At 31.3% G+C, this 15,939-nt stretch overlaps 1 protein-coding gene across 2 annotated transcripts in view; it reads left to right on the top strand.

The window, feature by feature from the left end:
* Nucleotides 1–15,939, top strand: part of LOC106463471 (E3 SUMO-protein ligase RanBP2-like) — a 111,885-nt gene that overhangs the window by 42,566 nt on the left and 53,380 nt on the right. For both annotated transcript variants that reach the window (XM_013923506.2, XM_013923503.2), the window contains exons 21-25: nucleotides 2,003–2,986; nucleotides 3,286–3,417; nucleotides 4,168–6,909; nucleotides 12,825–12,989; nucleotides 15,206–15,635. In XM_013923506.2, coding sequence (XP_013778960.1) covers nucleotides 2,003–2,986; nucleotides 3,286–3,417; nucleotides 4,168–6,909; nucleotides 12,825–12,989; nucleotides 15,206–15,635 — 4,453 coding nt within the window. The remainder of the gene's footprint in view (nucleotides 1–2,002; nucleotides 2,987–3,285; nucleotides 3,418–4,167; nucleotides 6,910–12,824; nucleotides 12,990–15,205; nucleotides 15,636–15,939) is intronic.

Raw genomic sequence — 15,939 nt, 5'->3', positions numbered from 1 at the left:
AATGATTCTAAATATTCCACTTTCATGGTATATTTTTTGACATTGATATTGATAGATATATTCGAAATGGTGTATTTAAGTGTTTTACACTCACAAAAAAGAAACCTATCATTCTATAGGTATTTGAAGAACTTGTAGCATTCTGCCACAATTTAATTCTTCGTATTGTTAGCCGACACTAGGCAGCTGATACATAATTGAATTGAATGAAATTGTTGCGGAATGCTACAAGTTCTTCAAATACCTATAGAATGATAGGTTTCTTTTTTGTGAATATAAAACACTTAAATACACCATTTCAATTTTTGATACCTCACTACTATAAAGGCTTGGTTTGGTCTGAACTTTCATTGGTGGTAGTGTCCAGAGTCACTGATGAGGAGTGGAATTCTCCGAAACTAGTTTGGCTCACAGACACACACCCCAATGAAAGACCATTCCAAGCTTTTACTTGTTGTTAAACAAATGTTTAAACAACTCTATTCAAGTTTGTGATAGTATACATGGTTCAATCTTGTAGAAACATTAGAGGAGGAAATAAAGTATTTTTGTCACCTGAATGCTGAATTCTTTTCACCAGATAAGTTAAAAGGTCCCATTGATGAAAGAACAATGCTGTAACATTATATATACTTACTTAAAAAGAATGAAAATATGCTATTTATTTTAATTTAGTTCTTAACTGTTTGGTTTTATAAGTTTAATATAAATCTATTTTAGTAAACTTGGCAACTGGATTGAAAAATTGGAAAATATATAAAAGGAAACCTAGCTTTTGGTTCAGCAGGAAAGTTATCACATATGTATGTTACTTCAACTGACTCATCTTAATATGAATTTTTATACAGTGACATGTTTTATTGATACAGAAGGCATGAAAAGTGGAAGGGTTCAAGGTACAATATAAATTGTATTAGATGTCTGACAGTTATGTTTTTGATTAATATAAATATATGCTCTTATCAGATGAACAACTTGTGTACTATCTATGTATTTTACCTGTTGGCTAGATTAAAATATACAAGAATTTGAACCTTTTTCTTTTCTTTTTTAAAGTAAATTTTGAGTAAAAATGAGAAGAGATTAACTTATTGCCTTTGCAAATACTTACCAAGATTTCATTTAACCCTTTCCAGACTGGAGGGTTGTTGCTGATATCACTTGATTCTTTTCCTTCCAACAGTGAAAATATTTAACCAAATTACATGAAACTTAATACAAGTTCTCCAAATGGTGACTAGTTTTGGCTTAAGGAATTCATATTATTTAGTTTAGTATCTCACTTATGTTTTTAGGTCATGAAATGATGAAATGAACACTCAACACATGTAGGATTCTCACCAGTCACACTAAAGTTAAAAGTTTGTGGTGATAAGTTTAGCTTTTCATGTAATGCAGTTTTGGAAACAAGTCTCATACTATGTAATATGGATAATGATAGTTTATAGCTTGATTAATTTGCTTCTCTAGTAAATTATGAGGTTAACCACAGTTGAGTATTATTCATATTGACAAATGGATACTAAAGTACCAATGAGACTAAGAATCCTATAACAGGATCTTTATTTTTTCAACATTTTGACTACAAATCTGCTTCAGCAGAGTGTGACACCACAGCTTTCCTTTGTTGCTTATCTATCCCTTTGCAAGTCCTTATCAATCAAAGTTTTAATGTAAAAAAGTTGTATACAAAATAGATACAAATGAGTTGCTGCACCAAAAGCTATATTTTCTTATTTCCTTTTTTTCTTCTTAATGTTATTAAATTTAGTGTGTATTTATTTGTAATACTTTCAGTTATAAGATCTTTTTATTATTTTTTTCATATTTTTATGCATATGATGCTAGATTTAATTAATTACGAAACTAGGTGGATTTTAGACTTAATTTTAATGGGATTTTTACAATGATATTACATTAATGTTGTGTTTCATAATTTATTATTCTAAGTAGAATTAACTTTTTGCAATATTTTCCACACCTTTTAAATTTTCCCTTGAAGGAACAACTCAAAGGTCTTCATTTGGTTGCCAAGTACTGGCCTAAGCGAAGGTTCTCCTCCAAGTCTAGTGCTGGCCAAGCAAAGGAAGGAGAAAGTGAAGAAGAAGAAGGAGAAAAAGATCTTGATGAGTATGAAGAAAATAACTATCTCTCATACTACCCAGAGTCTTTAGCTACTCATGATTTTAGAAACACTTTTGGTTATGGACCACCATCAATGGTGACTGGCCCTTCTGGTGTTAACTATTATCAGCATAGTCAAGACTTGTCAATCAATCAGTACCATTATCCACCTCCAGCAGGACCACCATCCCTTCACACTCCAAAATATTTTCCACCTCCACTTGCTGCTTCAGGTCTTCCATTTAGTGAAGGGCAACAGCTTCCACAGTTCTCCTTTCCTCCTCCTCCTCCTAATGCAGCTTCCCTCAGTGCTGGGCTAAGTAGGGCACCTGTATTTGGCTGTCTGGGACATGAACCTGCTGCACCACTCCCTCCTGGACCTATGGTGCCACCTCCTCCTGGTCCACCACCTATGTTTAATGTTGCTCAGCCTTTAAGGGATGCACCACATGCTTTCCAGATACCATTACCATCAACTGTGACAGCAGTGGCTCAATCCATTACACTGTCAGGAGTCACTTTTACGCCTTCAGTTCTTTCTTCTACTTCAGAACTGTTCTCCTCTTCAACACCTTCACAACTTCAGATGTTGCTAAACAAGCCTCCTGTACTCTCCACTCAGATACCAGGTTCTCTAAGTAACAGTTTCAGATTTGATGAAAGAGAGCAGGCTGCATCTGCTTTGTACAAACAGTCAAAAGTAATCAGCTCACCAATTTCTCCTGATAAAGATAAAAGCTTAGAAGGTGGCAGAGAAAGTGTTGGCTCAGATGAAGGAGATCACAGTTTTGGTGGAGACTTTAAACCTTTGATTCCTCTCCCTGATGAAGTTCCTGTTCAGACTGGAGAAGAGGATGAAAAGGTTTGTTTTAATTTTTATAATGGTTTTCAGTTTATATGTAAATAATCCAGAATATTTTTATGTTTTAAACAATTATTTCAGAAGTACCACCAGTAGTAATTATTCTCCTCAAATGAAAAAAGCTGTAAAAAGTAAATAACTTCAGGTTTTTGTTTTACATACTTTTATACATTCCATTTATTTAATTTTTCAAAAAAGTCGATAGTTTAAAATGGTTTTAAAGATAAAAGATCTCAGCTATGTTTTGTTATGGCACTTTGACACACACACATTTTTTTTTGTATATTTAACAATTTTAGGTACTATTTGAGAACAGAGCAAAACTCTTTCGATTTGTTGACAAAGAATGGAAAGAGAGAGGAGTTGGAACAGTTAAGCTTTTACTTAATGAGATTTCAGGGAAAGTTCGTTTACTGATGAGAAGAGACCAGGTATGTTGTATTCTTTCAACTATGGTAGTTTTTTTTATACACCATTTATATTGAAAGTGAAAAATTAATTTTTTTTATTTAATAATACATTAGCTTGTTTTTTTCTGGAAAATGGAGTTTAATGTATTCAAGTTTAAACTTCAAAGAAATATTCAGTTTTAGATGGCAAGCTTCTTGTGTTTACTTATGGTATTTTAGTTCTCTGCATCTTTTAGTTTGTCAGTTGCAAGATAAAATGCTTAGTGCTAAAAATTAAATAAAGGAAATATTTTTAATTAATAATATAATAAAACTATGAATCTTTTATTAAAGATTAATATACAATATTGGGAGTGATCTTAGAAACAGTGAATAAAAAACTTAGGTTAATTCTTTCATTACCATTTGTGGCCAATACACTGTAGAATATGAAAGAGTAGGGAAAAGTAAATATAGAAAAAATGAAGAGTGTAATTATATACCTTTAGATGAATGTAAAAAAGTGTGTTTGTGTATCATGTAAATATGTACATCTTTATGGTAAATTAAAAAAATTATTTACTATAATCTGCGGAATCTTATTTTTTATGTGAACTTAATTCTAATTTAATAACATTTTCTTATTCATCTAAATTAAAATTGTTCTGTGGATTGTTTATAAACAACTGAAATGATTTGAGAATTAGAACCTAGATTATTCTTGTTTTAGCAAATTATTATTTGCATCTGTCAAAAATCTAATTTTTAATTTAATTTATTTTTATCTCGTAGATTTTGAAAATTTGTGCCAACCATTATATTTTCCCTGAAATGGATCTGAAACTAATGAAAGGGAGTGATCGTGCATGGGTTTGGTGTGCGCAAGATTTTGCCGATGAAGAAATAAAGGCAGAACAGTTCTGTATACGGTTCAAGAGTGTAGAAATAGCTGAAGATTTTAAGAATGCTTTTGAGAAATCAGTTGAAATAGTTAAGAATCATACACAAAAAAATCAAGAACCTGCAACAGAAATAGCTAAGGAGCCAAAAAGTGTAAACTTTGTAGAAGAGAAAAAAATATTAAAAGATATAAAATGTGTACCTGAAAATGAATTGTCTTCTGTTGGGTTTGGAGACAAGTTCAAACTTCAGCCTGGAAATTGGATCTGTGATGTATGTTTGGTGAATAATCCAGCAGAAAAAAACAAATGTCAAGCTTGTGATTCTCCCAAACCTGGAGCACAGTTGTCAAGTTCTGAAGAAAAATCTTCTTCACTGTCTAAATTTACTTTTGGCATTACTCCTCAATCATCAGGATCTGGGTTTGGAGCCTTGTTTGCAGAGAAACAGGGTAACAAACCTGAAGAAGCCTCCTTCCATTTTGGAATACCTGGAAGTGGTTTTTCCTCAAGTTCTAGAACCAATGTAAGTGGAGAAATAGTAAAAGGAGCTTTAGGATTTCCTTTAGTAGAAAATGTAACACAAGATCAGGAAATTCCAAAGGCTTCTGCAGATACATCATCATCTTCCCAGTTTGGCTCTGCTTCTTTCATGTTAAATCAGATGGCTTCAAGGCAAAAAGAAGATAACAAGCAGAGGAGTAATGTGTTTGGTGGTTTTTCTTTCACCAATACACCTGTCATTCAGGATAGTAATCAGATTCAAGATCACCAAATCAAACAAATTGGAGTTAAAAGCAAGGAAATACCTCAGAAGACAGAGGCACAAACTAAAAGCAGCCCCTTTGCTCAGTTTTCTTTTAAACTGGGCTCTGTTAATCAACCAAGTTTTGATTTTTTGGGGGAAAAGAAAGAAAGAAATGTAACTATAAAAGAAACAGAAGTAGAAGCAGATGATAACCACTTATTTGGTTCTGACAAGGAAGTCAGCACATTAACTTTTTCTGCTTTATCCACCACTAAATCTCCAGAAGAAATTTTTGGTCAAGACAGTAATTTTAAAGGCTTTCCTGGAAGCGGAGTGCCTGTCTTTGGTTCCCCATCTACTAAGGAGAAATCTAATACTAGTGGAAGTGAAGTCCTGGAAGAATACGAGCCAAATGTAGAATTCAAGCCAGTTATTCCCTTACCTGAATTAGTGGAACTTCAAACTGGTGAAGAACAGGAAGAAAAGTTGTTCTGTGAGCGTGCAAAACTCTTCCGGTATGCACCTGATGTGAAACAGTGGAAGGAAAGAGGGATTGGTGAATTAAAAATCCTTCGTCATCAGCACACAGGTAAATGCCGAATCTTAATGCGTCGAGAACAGGTACTCAAATTGTGTGCCAACCATTACATTGTTCCAGGAATGACTCTGTCACCATTGTCATCTAGCGATCGTGCATGGGTTTGGTCAGCCAAAGATTATTCTGAAGGTGAGCTGAAACAAGAACAACTAGCTGTTAAATTCAAAGCATTTGACATTGCCAATGAATTTCGTAGAGTTTTTGAAAAGTGCCAAACAGAAGCTCAGAAGTCAGAACAGTGTCCAGCAGGAATAGCTAACTCATCCATGACATCTTTCATAAAAGCATCTGACTCTAGTAAGGTTTTAGAACATACAACTTCCAGTCAATCCACTCAGCTCTCTTTAACAGAAATGTTTAAACCAAAACCAGGATCTTGGGAGTGTAATGTTTGTTATGTTCGTAACAATGGAGATGATACATCCTGTCAGGCTTGTGCAACATTTCGTCCTGGGTTTGATGGTACATTAAAAGTTGCGAGTGATATTCCTAAAAACAGTGCACCTGGTTTCAAGTTCAGCTTTTCAGTTGATATTGGAAAACAACATAGTGTAGTGTCAGAAAGTCAAAAACTAGACAAATTTCAGTTCAAAGTTGTTCCTCAAGATGAAGGTACTTCAGACTTCAAGAAACCACAGAATTCTATATTTGGAACTATTGCAAACTCTTCTTCTTCTGGCTCATTTGGTAGCTTTGTTTTTGGTGGACAAACATCATCACCCAAGTTTTCTTTGACTTCTGACCAGAAATCAGATTCCAGATTTGTCTTTGGTTCGACTCCTTCAAAATCCAGTTACATGTTTGGCTCCTCCTCTGCAGGTATGGCTTTTGGAAGTACTAAACCACTTTTTGTTCTAGGCAGTGATGATGATGCAACTTCAAGGCTATCAACCCCAGTTTCAGAAACAGATGTAGAAGATTCACATGGACATCCAACTAGTGAACTCAAAATGTCACTTACTAAAGATAATACCCAAGAAATGGCTGTAACGTCTGACCTTACAGCAATTACAAGTGTCAGCTCTTTGTCTTCAACTCCTGCTGCACCCATTTTCACATTTGGAACCCCTACCAGTGGGCAAGATGATACAGTACAGTTCAGGTTTGGAAGCCCTCAAAAGCATGAGTTTACTTTCAGTGGAATCAGACCAAGAAGTCCTTCTAAAACCCCAAATTCTCCTGGAACTCCAACAGATATAGCAAGTAGAGGAGCTGAAGAAGAGGAAGAAGTAGAACCATCAGAAGCAGACAATGTTTATTTCCACCCTGTCATTCCTTTGCCGCCAAAAGTAAGTTTGTACTTGTTTTAGTCTTTACAAATAACTATCTGCTGTATATACAGTTTACACTAAGGAAACATATTTGAAGTTATTTTAATTTATTACTTCAAAATTCAAGTTAACAAGAAGTAATAAAAAAAAGACTGCCTTATGCTGAGTTCTCTAAAGTTGGATGCTTATATGGTATTTGCATTCTTCATTGACCTTAATTGAAATTTTAAAACAGTTTGAATAGACATTTGTCAAATTCACTTAAAGCATGTTGCAATATCCTTGACTTAATTTGTGCTTTATTTGTGTTTGTTCCTTTGTGGCACAATCATTAGAGACTTGTGAGTAACAAGGACATGTAAATTTATAGATAATCTTGTTAGCACTTTAGTAACAGTACTCTGTATCTGAAAAGATAGTGTAAACAGTATTCTAGTTTAAAATTGCATCTTAACCGTGTGTAATTGTAAAGTGGTTTTCTCGGTTGTTTATGGGTAAATCTTGTATACCAGTTATAGAAAATACAACAGTTCAGTTTAGAAGAGATTTGCTTGTCTACATTACTTAAGTTTAACTGTTGCCCCAACACCCAGGCTATGACCAGAAATCAATACTGATGAATGATGTCATACTGAACCCACACTTTTACTTCTAATTTTGTGATTGTCAAAATTGGAACTTATATTGACATAAAGTACATCCTGCATCATGTATTGGAAACTACAAAGAATATGGTCAATATGATGTCGGTAAAATGGAATTGCTAAACCCTGTTTGCTGCTAGGTGACAATACAAAGAAATTCATGAGTGTATATGTTCAATGTTGAATTAACGCTAACCTCTTTCAAACGACTGCACAAGAAGTTCAAGTGTAACATTAAAACAAATGAAAGGCTTGGGCAGATAAATCTTCATTTATGTTAAGAGTAAAGGTCATAATGAAAAAGTAAAATAATACTAGCCAAAATTATAAGAGACATTGTTTTTTTTACTTGTCTATAGATAAGGATTTAGTAATGCTAGCCAAAATCATAAGTTAATTTGTCCTACCTACATAGAGCTAAAAATAAAATGGGGGAAAAAAGGTGGGAAAGAAACTGCTGTTATACAGTCAGTGTTTATTATATGTCAATTCAAGAATATAAATTACACAAAACCAGAGACAGCTGGAATTTATTTATTCAAAGATATGAAGAGAACAGACTGGCGTGACTGTATAAATGAGTATTTATGGGCAAGATTTCTCAGGTTGTGAACCTCTTGTTAATGTTTCTTTTTTTGAAAAAAAATACAATTGGCATTTTACACATTTTTTATAGATGTAATAAACATTATGTTTTCTTATCATAATGGTGGTAATTATATGTGTTTGTTGAAATATAATTATTTTCTGGTATTGTAAGCTTAAACTATCAGCATTTGACTGAAATACTTTCTTTTAATGATTTGCTGTTTTTATAGGCATTTAATAATGCTTAGTTATTTGTGATTATCAGATTGTTATTTTAGACATGATTTTTTGTGATAGTATCAAATGCTTCTGATTCTAAACAAGCTAATCAATGATAAAAATTCTATTTCTGAACAAATGCATCAAAGCAGTGTGCTGTATGCATTATGATGTCCACTGTTTCACAATTCAATTTATCATCACATTGTAACACAACGTATGTGTGATGATATGTAAGATGAGAAAAATGGCACATACTTCCCGTATAAGACAAGTAATCTAAAAAATCTGGTGGCAGTCTGTGGTTCATGTACTTATATCTAGTTTTTAATAAGTTAAATTATTTTGTACATGTTATTGAAGTAATAGATGAAAACAGCAAACTTTTTTGTGTGATAAATGCCATGTCAAATTTACAATGTTATTTTAAATTGAATTGCCTATAAAAGCAAGTTAATGGTAGGATTTATATTTTACTGTGAAATTAATACTGTCTTGTTTACTATAACGATAATCTAAAAACTGAAATAATTACTCAAAATTTTTGAGGATGGTAAATTATCATCTGCATACCTACTGCAGCAGAATTGTTTAATAGAAACCAGAAGTTATTCTACTTTTTATATTGAATGTAGAATAGAAAGAAAGATTAGCTAAAGAAATAGTAATAGTTTTGAGCCCATAGCTGTTCCACTCATTTGATCATGAAGAATGTCATTTAACAAAAAATGGGGTTTCTTGAGTTTTAAGACATTCTTCAGAAACCATTATGCACTGAACCAGTGTTCTGTTCTATGGTATTTTCAAGAGAGATTCTAGTATACAGAAATTATACTTGGAAATAGGCACCCTAAGTTTCAGTAATCGAACAGTAAATCTTGTATTCCTCTAAAAAAATTTAAAAGTATTCTCTCAGATGTTGAAAAATAAGTATCAGTGTAATTTATTTTCTGTACTTATAGGGAAATTTTTGATATTCATTTCAGAAGTTTGCTTGCATCACCCTGAATAATCTCAGCTTTTTTTTAATAATTTTATTTATCCATTATCAAAATTTCAGGCCTATGAGATTTTATTCAGTAATTTCCCATTTTTACTGAAATCTTTTTAAAACTTCAGTTTCTTTGCTAGAATTTAATGGCTTATGCAGTAATTATAAAACAGCCAAAGGTACCATATTGCACTTAGTTCAGCTAATTACCTCCAGGAGAGAATAGGGTAGATAATGGTTTTATTTAGTGTAAACAAATGTACTTGTACTAGTGTGATTGTATTGGTACAATGTTATCAGTTGCAATATATGATATAGCAGCATAAAACTAGAAAACCAATAGATTCAACTTTCGTTTATTCATTGTATATAGATATTGGTTAATTTACTCAGTGGACAAAAATGTAAGGTCATATTTGACTTTCAAAGCTGTTGTCTGCCATTTGATTTTAATTGGAAAAGGTGCTCTGGTAGGAAAGAACTTGTGGCTTATAAGTGTACATAATAATATATGTATTCATAAAGGCTATGCCACACTCAAAGGATAAACTGTGAAGAAGGTGCTTTGATGACTTAAATTGTATGATGATGTGAAGATTAACATTCTGTTGAGTAGTATAGTCAAATTCAATTTAAAGTTTATTTAAAGTTTCCATAATTTTCATAATCAACCACCAATTAACTGAAAGAAACCAGTCCCTCATACACAAGACCTGTGTCACGAGGGTTATTCATGAATCTGCTGGAACATTCATCTTAATACTAATGTTCTATGTACACTGATTGTTGTTTGATTTGCATATTTTTTTACACATGATAATACAGATGCTGTGCAAATATATCTTATTTGAAAACTACCTTTAGTTGCTTCAGACGTATTTAAAATGCCACCTCCTTAAAAATGAAACTTTGTACTTATAAAAGAGAGGGAAATGATTGGTCTGTAATGTAGTCTATATGAACATTATCAACTTCCTTAAACTGAAAAATAATATGAATGACATACCTTTTGTACTGTACACTCATATTCTGTTAGATTTCACTCAAAATTGCACAGATTTTTATGTTTTGTTTTGTGGACTGAGTGCACTTTTCTAGTTATATATTATTCATTACTTTTTGAAAATACAGATTATTGCAGTAGTTGCTGATAGAGCTATCATAATTTTAAATATCTTTAAATTTTAATTTTTGTAAATAAATAACTGGTCTGTGAGTCGATTTATTTTGCTTCATTTATAACTGAAATAATTGAAAATTATAGTGCCAGGGAGTGCTATAAATAGAATGACTGATACTACTTTAGTTAGTAAAGTTTATCAAAATGACTTTTTTTTCTGCACCAAGAAACTAATTCAGTTTTATAAATGGGATACATTTATTAATTTCTTTCAAAAAGGAAAAGACTTCAGCTGATTTATTTTGTGAACATTTTCTTTGACTTGAAAGACCATTAACCATCTTTGAACTTGTTATTGCTTAGAATGATATAATTGGGCTCTAGAAATATTAAAAAACATGGTAAAACATTAAAGATATAAAATCATTCCAAAAAAATTTAAATTGAAACTTTCTTTGCTCCTTCAAAATTCTAAGTTAGAAACTTGTAGATTAAGATTTATTTTTTCATTATATTATGCCCTTTTAGTTAGGTAATTTGTTAACTTTTGCAACTTCCACTTATGATGTGTTAATGTATTGAGGGGACTTACAACTAATCAGATCTGTATTTTTGTAACAGTTCTGTAACTCTAATGTGTACCAATATGAGCTAGAATTTTCTTATTGTTCTGTAGTATGAGTTAGTCATTATTGGGCAAATATTATGAACTTAGTTTTTCATGTAGAACTCTTAATCTTTACTGCCATACCATGAGATATTACCTTGATGAGGGCCAAGTGCATGTGGTTTATAGAATCAAGATTTTCTTGATCTGAATGCAGTAGTTAATGTTGCTTTTAATTTTTCTGTGAAATAGCTTTGTGTTTTAACATGTGTCTGAGGTACAGTAGCAGGAAGTTTCATAATAGAGAGGACCAACAAAAAGGCTGTGTTTGGCTTAGGCAGTCAGTCACCTCTAAACAGAAAGTATCTTTTACACTTAAGGAGATTATCACCAGAAATAACTAAAATTTATTAAAAATCAGTCACCACAATTGAGAATTTTTCATCAGTATTATTTTATTACCTGAAAAATCCAAAATTAAAACAAACTATCTGTTATTTAACAGATAAGCATTACAAGTTTTGTATGTTTTAAGCCTGTAATCAATAACATATTTATACATAAATTTGCAATTTGAACAAATTGGCAAAAATGTTCACCCAAAGAAGCAAATATTATCCTGGAGCTGAGGGTTAATAAGATCTAATGGATATTTTTGACATGTTTATGTTACATCAAAAATATGTTTACTTATCAGATGCTTGAATGAGATGAAATGTTATTTAATTTTTTTTTTTTTGGTATAAAACATAATCAGTTTTGTAAATAAGATGTATTTTTACTTATCTATTTAAATACATTCAAAAACTAGGTTTTTTTTATCCATAACATTGAAACCTATAAACTACTTTATGGGATCAAGAATTTGCATAATTGTTTGCATACTACTTACAAAACAAGATTAATTTATGCATTGAATACTACTATAAGCTATATTCTGTACTTTTATGTGTAAGAAAATGTTAAGTGTAAAATTACATTGATTAGAAAAGCATAATCATATAACATTAAAATTCAACAAGCAAACAAGTACAATAGCTGTAATAAAGGCAATATAAAGCATAGTAGAATAAAATATGCATGTAATGTCAGTAGTTTGTGAAAGTTTTATAGTCTGAAAATTAAGAAAAAGGAAACAAACAACACCCTACCCAATTTGCACACAAAAAAGATCAAGCTGGTGTTTTGGAAATCACAAAATGGTTTGGCGTGAAAAGTGATTATTTATTACTTTAAAAGGGTTTTTTGTTGTTGTTGTGTGAAAGCTGTGATATTTCAAGTAAAATATTAAAGTTTACCTTTATCAAAAGCTTTTTTTTTTCAGTACTTAAAGAACATAAGACATGAGAAGAAGAAAAAAACTTTAAAAGGAGATTTTAAGCATAACTGTTATACTAACCAGTTAAAACCAAAATATACCATAAAATCAGTCAGTTTGAACTTGTTAGGCCTAAAACATACCAAACAAGCATGAATGTGTTTGTAAATTTTTACATTATTAAAGTGTAAATATTAATGAGAATCCTAAAGAAAATTTAAAAATTTATATATTTAGTCATTTTTGCCATTTTATCAGGAGGATGATAGAATAGGTATTTTCTCAAATAACTGGGGTTTCTAAAATAAGTTAAGGCAACTGAAAGCGTGTGGTTAGGTTTTCAAAATTAAGTTATAAATAGATTGAATTGTAAGCTGTTGTAGAATCATTGATATTTTAGGTTAACCTTGTTTCATATACATTGATTTTATGGGTTAATTTCTCAGGTTGAGGTTAAAACTGGAGAGGAAGGAGAAGAGGTTTTGTACTCTCAACGTGCCAAATTATATATGTTTGTTCAAGGAGAATGGAAAGAACGAGGCATTGGAGATGTGAAACTTTTGCTCAACTCTTCCACTAATCAGATTCGTCTTTTGATGCGTAGAGATCAGGTAATTTTTACTAGAAAAACCAGAAATTCAGAAATTAATAATGAAAATATATTTAATAAAAACATGATAATTAGTAAATGATACAGCTGGGAAATTACTGGAATTTGCTAATCAGTTATGTTAAACTAATCAATTACTCTTATGAAACTAATCTTCCTATTTTCAGCTTTTTGGGGGATTTTTTTAAAAACATTTTCTAACTACCCTTCATTTAATATGATAGACTTCTTCAGGTACAACAATTTAGTTAATTTTTTAAATTCTAGGCTGTTGTACAGGAAAATGTATCATATATGCAACTCAGTAAACAATTGTAGCAAGATGAAAGTATGATTAATACAGTTCCAGTGGTTTCTCTGTACAACTTTTTACAAGAATGCTAAAACTAAATAAACTAATTCTTTGTTAAAAATAATTGTCCTTTGTAAAGATTCTTGTCAGAGTGTGTGATAAATATGTAATTCAGTGAAACTAATTGATACTATTAGTAAAAAAAAAAGACTATAACATTTGCTATTTGACAAGGAAACTTGTGATACTTCATTACCTTTTTGCAGAGATTAAAATTGTTCATAAGGTGGAAGGTGGAGTATTAAAGAGTATTAAAATCATGGTAATATGAAAAATTCTTTAATTATGCTTTAAATACAGCCATTTCACACTTTTTTTCCTTATTCCATCATCAGTTAGAATAATTCAAAATAATTAAAAACTTTATAAGTATAAAAAACATAATATTTTAAGCAAGAAGTTGTTGATATAGACAGAAGTTTAGAAAGAACACATATATTGATTGATATGTTTGATTTACAGTAAATTAATAAAGAAACCATAGAAACATGCATGCATTATGAGAAATCATTAACTCAAACTTCTTAAAGGTTAGAATACTGGGCAATGTTTATGTGGGATGTAATGAGAACCAGACTTTATTCTTCCCTTTTCAGTGCTTCCTATGTAGCTAGAACTAGTGTAATTGATCTTATGTTAATTTCTTGAAGTTACATCAGGTAAATTTGGAATTATAAAATTTATAGTAAACATTAATTGTTCCAGTGGTTTGACCCTATGCACATAAGTTAAATAGGAGTCCTGTTCATGTAAATATGTCAACGGCATCACATAATGTTAGATTGTTATTAATCTATGTTTCTTAATGTCTGACAAAAACAGCTAAATGGGCAAGTTATTCACTAATGAACTTTTATTTTGAGCAAATAAAGAACAATAAAATTTAACTTGCTGTAAGTTTTTTTTATAAAAGAATCTTACAGTAAGTAACAGTGTCATATTAAGATTGTTATTAGTTTAAGTCTAGTAATTTCTGGCAAGCACAGTTAGATGAACAATTTATTCAGCATTCACCATTTTTTTGAATGAATAAAGAATAATGAATATTAACTTACTGTAACTTTTTTTTTACTAAATCAATCTTACCCCAAGTAACATAGGTTATGTTTGTAGTTTGTATTGGGTAAAAAATAGGGTAATTTAAAATTATAATTAGCTGTTAATATTTTAATGAATTTATCTGCAAATTATTGTCCAAGCATATCCTAGTATTGTTGGAATAATTTGTTATACCTGTAAGAAACAAAGTAATTATGCATAACATAATTTGAAATGATGGGTATTACACAAATACATGAGACTATTGATCTCATCTTGATGTGGAAAATTATAAATTCTGAAAAACTAATACTGAAAACTATTTTGCAGATACTAACTTTTGTTTTCTTGATAAATCTAAGGGACAAAAATTGATGTTCCCTTTACAACACTAACACATCAAATATATGCATCTCACATTCAGTAAAAATTATCCTCAGCTTTTAAATTTAAATGTTTGTGTTATTTTTGGTTAGAGAACTTTTTTAATGTCATGATGAGCACAGCTCAGTGACTGTTATTTTCTTGTAAGTGTAGAAAATGATTGCAGCAGTACTGAAATGCGAAATATTTTTAAGTATTCAGTAGACTGTTGGTTGATTATTTAGTCAACCGATTTGTTAGTTCAGCACTGTAAGTATTATGTTTGAATAAATTACTAGGGTTATGGGAGAAGTTAGCAAATAAGTAGCTGTTTAGTGTTATTGTGAAGTTCTTTGCAGTAGTTAGCTACTTGACTACTGGTTTTGTGGATTTTGTGTCTTGATTTTGCTAAGTATTTAATAGCTATTTACTGAGTTTGTGGTTTGTATATTCTTTTTTTAAAGGTTTTAAAGGTGTGCCTCAACCACAATGTTACATCTGATATCAAGTTCAATAAGAAAGATGATCGGTCATGGACATGGGGAGCAACAGACTTCTCAGAAGGTGAACCTAATCCAGCACGCTTTGCCATACGTTTTAAATCAGAAGCAGTTTCTCAGCAATTTAAGGCAGCTGTAGATGATGCTCAGAAACAACTGTCCAATGGCCAGGTGAAGAGCAAACAACATTCTACACCTCCAGACACACTCACAGAGAAACCCGTCTCTACACCCTCCCCATTGTCTACATTCTCTTTCCGACTTGATAAACAAACTACACCATCTACTAAAGGATTTTCTTTGGCGGATAAGTTTGGTATCCCTCCATCTAGCACTTCAAGAAACCTGTTTGGAAATGTTTTGCCAAAAGCACCAGACAGGGATGACCAAAGTGGTATGTATCATCAGTCGACTCTATTACTCTTATGTTTTGTTATTAAATGTTATTGGTTTGCATATACAGTTCCTTCCAATGATAAACAGATACTTTCTTTTTATAAGTAATACACAGTGATGTTTTACTTATAGAAAATTTTTGTGAAAGTAAAGTGTTTATAAATAAACATAATAAATATTAGGTCATCATTAAATTAATGTCATTTTTTTTTTTTAGATGAAAAAACCTAAATAACTTGCATATCAGAACAAAACATTTATTAAATGAAATAGTCTCCATTCTTGTTGATGATGCTTTTCCA

The sequence above is a fragment of the Limulus polyphemus genome, unplaced genomic scaffold, assembly GCF_000517525.1.
Source record: "Limulus polyphemus unplaced genomic scaffold, Limulus_polyphemus-2.1.2 Scaffold1416, whole genome shotgun sequence".
Lineage (NCBI taxonomy): Eukaryota > Metazoa > Arthropoda > Merostomata > Xiphosura > Limulidae > Limulus > Limulus polyphemus.
Note: the sequence above shows the minus strand (reverse complement) of the source record. Positions and strands in the feature narration are given on the sequence as shown.